This window comes from Lineus longissimus, chromosome 5 (genome assembly GCF_910592395.1).
Source record: "Lineus longissimus chromosome 5, tnLinLong1.2, whole genome shotgun sequence".
NCBI classification, from domain to species: domain Eukaryota; kingdom Metazoa; phylum Nemertea; class Pilidiophora; order Heteronemertea; family Lineidae; genus Lineus; species Lineus longissimus.
The window spans coordinates 18,232,302-18,241,136 of NC_088312.1; the positions used below are offsets into that span (position 1 = coordinate 18,232,302).

General features: G+C 44.1%; 1 protein-coding gene across 1 annotated transcript; it reads left to right on the forward strand.

The window, feature by feature from the left end:
* The first annotated feature begins 3,691 nt into the window (after window positions 1-3,691).
* On the forward strand, window positions 3,692-8,835 carry LOC135488692 (uncharacterized protein RP688-like). The gene is made up of 4 exons (XM_064773375.1): window positions 3,692-3,885; window positions 5,168-5,301; window positions 6,642-6,787; window positions 7,759-8,835. Exons 2-4 carry the CDS (start codon window positions 5,288-5,290, stop codon window positions 8,565-8,567), a joined length of 969 nt encoding a protein of 322 aa, XP_064629445.1. The 5' UTR covers window positions 3,692-3,885; window positions 5,168-5,287; the 3' UTR covers window positions 8,568-8,835.

Genomic DNA, 8,835 nt, shown 5'->3' on the forward strand with positions numbered 1-8,835 from the left:
TTAAAAAGCTATTATTGCATGTTACGTTTTTACTCTTAGTGCTGATAGGTCATACCCCTTGGGCCTGGCCGTAACCTTGCATACTGGTTGTCTCGATGCCGTATGCTATGACCATGTATATATCTACTGGACTGGTTTGTTGCACCATGTCGAAGGAATTTTATGTAGAGATCAAGACACTTCCTTCGCATCACAATCTACACTTCAAAAGAATGGTTGTAAAAATCCTTTGCCATGATTCCCGGTTGCCCCTATGTTGTGACCATGCATGCATCAATGGCCTGGGATGTTGCAACCTACACTTCAAAGGAATGCGAAGTCTAAATCACATTTATTTTTTGTCCCCAGGTTGTGACTTTCCTAACAGCAATTGCAGACCATATCCCTGGTGATGGTGTTTTGTCATCTTAAAAATGAGCACCAGGACAAAGCACCAAAAACCTGCCACTTAAGATCAGATCAGAAGTTACCTACGTGGTGCCAGTACCCACAAGTGCATGATTGACACCTAGATCATTTGAAGAAAAAATTGGCAGCAGAACCATGTTTGCATGGAGGGAGGTATTATAATATAAATACTGTGGAGACGCAATGTATTATTGGTCGTCCCAACATTGGGAGCTTTCATCCCCGATGGCCAACTGGTTTTACCTCACTCGACCAGAAAACTCATCAAAAGATACGAAAGATGTTGAGATTCAGATTACATTTGCTTGTTGTCTGCTGGATTCTGACCATCCATATGCTGAGTTGTTGCAGTCCCAGAACCATTGCTAATTCTAGTATTTATGATGCACCTACTGTCACAACCTAATTCAGCTGGTTATTCAGGGTTATTTGCCTCTGATTTATCTGGTTATATCCTGGTGCAAACCTAATTTCTCAACATGACAAAATACTTTCACCAGGGATATGGTCTGCAATTTGCTGTTAGGCGAATTGCCCAATACTAGTTTGTATTTGAATTAGAAAAATTCCAATTCCCTGAATATGAATTGAATATAATTTTCAACATTGCCGTTGTGTAGACATATATACTAATTCTACAAATACAAAATGTCAGCAAATTATTTTGCATGATAACTCCACTATGGCATTGTGTTTAACTGCATTTCTATTTTCCTGGACCACCAGTTATTATCAATGGCGTACCCCTTTAATTCTTGAATATAGGTATTGTGACATAAATGATGGAACTCTTTTAGGTATGAAAAATACTATTTAACCTTTGTTACTGCTTTATCTCTCAAACAATGTCCTTCTATTGAATAAAATGTTCTATATTTATAGGAAATTTGTCTTATAATTTTGAGTTTACTACTGGGAAAATCAGTGCAAAGCTAATTTGAAATTCTATCAAATTCTTGGCTTATTGGTGGTGCCTGTCAACTCATTTTGGAATCGGATTTTTACCACACCATAGAGTAGACCCTCACTATTATGGACCCCTCAAGACTGACAAGTACTATCCCTAAAAGAGAGGTGTCCTGATAAGAGAGGTCAAATTGAATGGAGACAACCAATTTGGGATCAAAACTGGTGTCCTTATTTAAGAGAGAGGGTGTCCTTCTTAGAGAGGTGTCCGCTAAGGGAAGTTCCACTGCAGATTGGTTGACAGACTGTGTCATCTGCTTGAGTAACAAGAGCTACAGATTGACTTCGTTTTGACCAGTTGAGAAAAGAACGAGTTGTTGCTGATTAATGATTTGAGGACCATGTCACCGCCTGACCACATTGATGACAATGTCGCAACTCAAGGGCAATGTTACAATCTGCCCATACTGTGGACAATGTCCCAACTTGAGGACAAAGCGACAACCTGCCCACACCAAGGACAATGTCACAATTTGAGGACAATGTTACAACCTGCCCACACCAAGGACAATGTTACAATTTGAGGACAACGTTACAACCTGCCAACACCAAGGACAATGTAACAACCTGAGTACAATGGTGCACACAACCTGCCCACACCAAGGACAATGTCACAACTTGAAGACAACGTTACAAGCTGCCAATACCGAGGATAATGTAACGACCTAATGACAATGTTGCACCCTGACCAAGCCAAGGACAATCTTTTGAAGATTCAACTCGGCTCTGTCTAGGAAAATGACACGAGCTGCGACCCTGGATGGATGTGGTCAGTAGGTTAATGGGTGTGGCTAACCAGTGCTGTGACCCTGGATGGATCTGGTCAGTAGGTTACTGGGTGTGGCTGAACAGTGCTGTGACCCTGGATGGATGTGCATGGTCAGTAGGTTACTGGGTGTGGCTAACCAGTGCTGTGACCCTGAATGGATCTGGTCAGTAGGTTACTGTGTGTGGCTAACCAGTGCTGTGACCCTGGATGGATGTGCATGGTCAGTTGGTTACTGGGCGTGGCTAACCAGTGCTGTGATCCTGGATGGATGTGCATGGTCAGTAGGTTACTGGGTGTGGCTAACCAGTGCTGTGACCCTGAATGGATCTGGTCAGTTGGTTACTGTGTGTGACTAACCAGTGCTGTGACCCTGGATGGATGTGCATGGTCAGTTGGTTACTGGGTGTGGCTAACCAGTGCTGTGATCCTGGATGGATGTGCATGGTCAGTAGGTTACTGGGTGTGGCTAACCAGTGCTGTGACCCTGGATGGATGTGGTCAGTAGGTTACAGGGTGTGGCTGACCAGTGCTGTGACCCTGGATGGTTGTGGTCAGTAGGTTACAGGGTGTGGCTGACTAGTGCTGCGACCCTGGATGGATGTGATCAGTAGGTTACAGGGTGTGGCTGACTAGGGCTGCGACTCTGGATGGTTGTGCATGGTCAGTTGGTTACTGGATGTGGCTAACCAGTGCTGTGATCCTGGATGGATGTGCATGGTCAGTAGGTTACTGGGTGTGGCTAACCAGCCTGTGACCCTGGATGGATGTGGTCAGTAGGATACAGGGTGTGGCTGACTAGTGCTGTGACCCTGGATGGATGTGGTCAGTAGGTTACAGGGTGTGGCTGACTAGTGCTGTAACCCTGGATGGATGTGGTCAGTAGGTTACTGGGTGTAGCTGACCAGTGCTGCGACCCTGGATGGATCTGGTCAGTAGGTTACTGGGTGTGGCTGAATAGTGCTGTGACCCTGGATGGATGTGGTCAGTAGGTTGCTGAGTGTGGCTAACCAGTGTCGTGACCCTGGATGGTTGTGGTCAGTGGGACACTGGGTGGACTGACCAGTTCTGAGATTCTGGATGGTGGCGGTAATTGGGAATATGGGTGTGGCTAACCAGTGCTATGACCCTTGATGGTTTCAGTCAGTAGGACTATGGGTGGGCTTACCAGTTCTGTGACCCCGGATAGTTTTAGTCAGTGGGCTACCCGGTGTGGCTGACCAGAGCTGTCACCATGGATGATTGTGGTCGGTGTGCACTCCGCACTATCTAATTGACGAAAGATATCAGTTTGGTTTAATGTATATTTCACTCGAAATTGTGGAAGTTTAGTCTATCATTCCCATTTCCTCTGTCAAATATAATCACTTGAAAGGTAATGGTGAAACGCCCCCGCCCCCTTACACTTACAACACCATTAGCAAACATGACCTCGGGCAACAGAAAATAGAGCCGCAAATATTCTTTGTCAGCTGAATCAATCCTCTCAGTATAATGATATATATATTCAAATATTGGAATTGCGATATCATGAAAGCGTGCCAGCGTGCCAGCGTAGCCTATAGAATTAGAAATTAATAACGCGTAATAGCTTCATGGAATATAGTATAGTATTATTAGTATAGTGAAGTGCAGAGCTGCTGAGGTATGTTGACAATCTTTTTGTGGTTCCTCCAATCTCGTACTCTCATCAAAGACGTGAAACAAGTCACTGAGTCCTGGATTTACTAATCAGACTGGTTGAGGTAAGCTACATATGTTTATCGATCTTTTGTAACTCTTCTCCAAAATACATCGAGAACATCTGTTAGCTGGACACTCGCTCGACAAGGACACTGATCCACCATGAACACCGTAAGGAGAGGTCAAACTGGTCCAAAGGGGCGAGATTATTCCATACATTTTCAACTGCTCGAATCAGTCATTGTTAGGCCCAAATGAGATTTTCGGGGGCGGGGCAATTGCGCAATTTCGGCATCCCACAGGGCCAATTTCCCCCACACAAGGCCAATTTAACACAACTAACGGTTCACTATAGTTAATAGCATTCCGCGAGGTTACCATTTACAGCTCACAAGGTCATTTGAATAAGATATTAATTACGTTTTAGTCACGTGACAGTCGGACATCGACACTTATTTCTACGCATTTGAGCTTATTTCAAAGTCAATTATCTTTGACCCTGCATTGTTTTTAGCATGAATGATACCATAGAGTCAGAGAGAGAAATAATCAGAACAATTATTTAGTATTTCCAACACTCGGATATATGTGCCAGATTGAATCTAACTGCCCTAGTTAGAAAGCCTAAATCCATTACGAAACCGCATGTTTGTCCGACATTGCCTGTAATTCAGCGATGGGGAAATAGAGGGCAGCAGCTGCAGTGACGTCATTATCGCGGAATGCTTTTTCCCGATTGAACCTGTGTGTAAAACTAAATAGGGGAGCATTTGTCAGTTACAGAAGCTGTACGACACACCGCGCTGATGGCTGCAGTGATGAGCGCGCTGATGACTGCATTATAGCCGTATAAGAGTAGGATGCCCTGGGTGCAATGGCGCAAAGGCCTTGCGCCTCTGGCCGGGCAGCAGGAATGCACCCAAAGTTAGAAAGTTAATTTTTTCGGGGGGTTAGTCGCTCTGGATAATTTGTCTTGCATGCCTATCGTTGCATTTCTATAGAGAATCACTTGAAATATAGGCCCTTCCCACATTTCCATTTCACTCTTGCTGTTTTCGTGTGTGAAGACGATGTATCCGCTATCCTGGTTTGTGTAGTGCCGGACGGGATTATCCGCAGGATGTTCTCCGCGGAAGGCATGACGGAGGACATAAGGCCTAGATAATGACAGACGTTTATCACTGATCTACTGGGGAAACAAACGTATTTTTGCCGCGGCAGCAGCCGCGCAGAACACTTTTGTGGAACCAGGTCTTATGTATTGGCTCAGTGTCGAGTTGTGATGATTTCATTTTCATTTCAAACTTCTGGTGATTACAAGTTAGCGCATCTTACGTGTTCCAGGGACTACTGCCAAAAAGAAGGACCTCTGCTGAACCACGGACTACTCATTAAGTATTTTGACAAGCCCATGGCTGAACAAACCAGAAATAAAGAATATACATTATTGCAGGTTTGAATAACATGACCAGCTTCAGGTATGTACGGACTATCATAGGCCTAAGTCTCTACGTCACCCGAACCGTATGGGGGTCCCGCAAGCGCGAGATTTTTGTCGCAGCGATAAGATCATCATTCTCCCGTCTACGGCTGCGGTTTGTCGCACAAAATCACAAAAAAGTCCACTGGCATAAGGTGTAGTGACCGCGCCATGATATCGAAAGTACCAAGACACGTCTCGATCAACGCTGGCATAGCTACTGTTTTTCTGTGCCCGATGTGCCTCTCCAAGTTCGTTCCCGGGAACTTTGAAATCAACCTCGAGCCTTTCTTGCAAACGACCGAACTTACGTGTGCGAGGGGTACACTCCGGACGTAGTGGACCGGCCACGTCAGGATGACGCAATGGACTGCCCCCGGGAGTCTAGCGAGGGGGAGGATACGACTTACACGGGTTTTTCGAGGATGCCGCACTTGTAGTTGGTGATTTTAAGTTCCGACTCCGACTCGCCCTGTCATATAGTGATGCCTTTGACTTTGCTAAAGCGAAGAACATTTTCAAATATTCTTACACCAAATCTTAATACACAGGAACATTTGAAAATTCTAATCCAGACAAGGCAGAAATGATGAAATCGTATTCCAAGTCGGGGGCAGCAACTTGTACGACAACATTATCAGCGACTTGTGAGACAAGACCACCATTGAATATTCAAAGGTTGGAGTGTCCAGACATATCAATTAGACGCCAGTATGTTTTTAACTGTCAAGTGCATATTTGGAGAGGAATTGAAAAGATATTTGGTGTGGCAAGTCTACAGATATAAAGAAAGTATTTGATGAACAAATTAATGTTGATTTTTACTGATTTGGCACTGATTTGTTTTGAGATTTTTCTGCCAGTTGGCTGAAAAGAGTGGAAATATCAACGTCTGTCCAATTTGTCGATTATGAAAAAATTCCCGAGGTCAACTACCAGTTAACATTTCACCATTAATACTTGCCCGACTGCTGAAAGGGTGATAAATCAATTTTGGTCTTGTCTCCATTGTACACACTTCCAATGATAATTTGTTTGGATAGGTTCAAACAAATACAGGTGTTTCAACCAGTCAATCGGTTCTGCAGGTGTCCCGAAATGACTGTCATTCAGTCTCGAAGATGACTCGGAGTCGAAAATTCATCTTTTATTATACATGTAGGACCGAAAGACAGCCGAGGAGTTCTTCCGCGGCGCGACCGCAGCGGGAAACGGCACTTCTCGGTGAACAGATGAACGAATGAACTGATGTCAATGTCTAGCGTTTTAACGTAATTGCCATAATTCTGTCAGAGGAAAAGATTCATTCACACATTAAAATGCTTTATTTTATTTCAGATCTAACGTATACCTCCGCCTGTTCGCTCTAGTGCTTGTGGTGATTACCATCTACCTTCTAGTCTATCAAAGAAGGCTCATCAGCGGTTTGACAAAGAAATACGTCTTCACTGAAAAGTCAGACGTCATCTTCGAATTGAAAAATGGTAAGGTGGATAGCACTTAGAATCATAAAGTAATAAACATAAAGGTCTCACTCACGTAATTGGGTCGTTTTCTTCAGATAATTATAAAGCAACCAGTCTTATCTTATGAAATCTTCACCTTTTTGATGAAAACCCACACTAATGGTTGTTACTTATAGCTAGACCCAAAGTACCAATCCACCATAGTTGACATCATTGGCGCCAAAAACTTTATTTTTATGTAAGTTTTCTTATAGCGTCAAGAATGTGCCGAAATCTCCCAGACATTCTACTACAAGATAGGCCAGCATAAGAGTCCCATCCTCGGTGTTCCCTGTCAATCCATATGCCCGACAATATCAAATACATCATTTTGCCTTCAGATTCCTTGGCAGAAATGCTTACAGATTCCTCAACCTAAAAAAAGCTAGAACAATGGAATAGAAAAACTGGATTCCCACAAAAAAAGAGTGGGAACCTGCCAAGGCAACGTTAAAAAAAAACGACTATACTTTATTGCCGGTGTAACATCTGTGGTTGTTTCCCATGTTTCAGTGTTTCCAAACAATAGGCAGCTAGAGAGACCATGACTTTCAATAGGGGGGATACACAGAAAAACTCGTCAATCTATTTTTGAGCGTTCCCAAACAATGAGGGGAAACACTCAAAAACAGAAACATTAAAAAACATTACACCGGTGTAACATCTGTGGTTGTTCCCCATGTTTCAGTGTTTCCAAACAATAGGCAGCTAGAGAGACCATGACTTTTCAATAGGGGGGATACACAGAAAAACTCGTCAATCTATTTTTGAGCGTTCCCAAACAATGAGGGGAAACACTCAAAAACAGAAACACTCAAAAACAGAAACACTCAAAAACATTACACCGGCACAGGCCCTCTATCAAAGTGGCAACTACATAAAATGTCTCAAAGTCTAAACCTTCTGTCCTAAGCTTACAACCATAACAAACGCATTCTCTCTCTGTGCAGTAAATGGAAAGAGAACCGAAGAGTTCCCTCGGCTGTACGAAGTGCCAAAATGTGATCCACAAGTCAACAAAACCGTCCCCACTGCCGTCTGCAGACTGCTTGGTGCTAACATTGACGACGAGGAGCGACGGACGTATCTCCGTATGTTGTCCTACTTCGAGGGCCTGGCAAAGAAGCGCAACTGGACATATTTCATGATGTTTGGGACACTCCTCGGGTCGTGGCGACATCACGGGTTCGTGCCTTATGACATGGACGTGGATCTATACATTGATTACAAATACCGCAAGGACATCATCAATATAATGGAAGAGCAGACGAGATTTGTCCCAAAACAGATGGTGACGGATTCCATTAAAATCTACGATTCCAAACACATCGTGGGTGGGGCGTACTACCCGAATGTTGGACGATGGTGGGCGCCAGACCTCGATTGCTTCTTCTATAAACAGGACGCGACTCACATTTTCCGATCCGACGAACCGGGGTCTTTCGTCATGAAAAAGACAAATGTTTTCCCGCTTCAGTTGAGGCCGTTTGAGACCCTTGAATTGCCAGCTCCAAGGAATGTTTTGCAAAGCTTAGTTGATCAGTACGGAAATACATCCATCTGTAAGCGGTACGCTAGATCTTATAAACCCGTGGAGTGCCGGGAATTACGCCGGTACATCCCGTTTGTTTACAGAGTGTTTAAAGATGGACAGATGGAAGAAAGGCTAATTCTGGACAAACGCCTCCTTCAGGTCAAGTTAGTGAAAGAGTTGAAAAGTAGCTTGACCAGGGATCCCTTTACTCTACAGGGACAATAAGGGCATCCATGCTCCCTATGGTGTGTATCACTAATGACCAATAGGGGCAAAAACAAACCCAATTGCCGTCCAACCGTAGTGGCACGCAAAAACGATCATCCCGCCTTGGAAGTTCTCTTTTGAGAATAACACCTCCAAGTGCAAGTGAACGCCGAAGAGGCTCCGCATCACTAATTGACCAATCAGCTTAGATCGCTTAGGAAAGCAGCACTTTAAGAAATCAGTGCGTGGTCTCACTGTCCAGTAGGGGCGCTATCTGTGCGATCAG

Bases quoted from the DNA above. Each gene is read 5' to 3' on its own strand.
- LOC135488692 (XM_064773375.1), top strand. The intron at 6,788-7,758 runs GTAAGGTGGATA...CTCTCTGTGCAG, and splicing joins CATCTTCGAATTGAAAAATG to TAAATGGAAAGAGAACCGAA.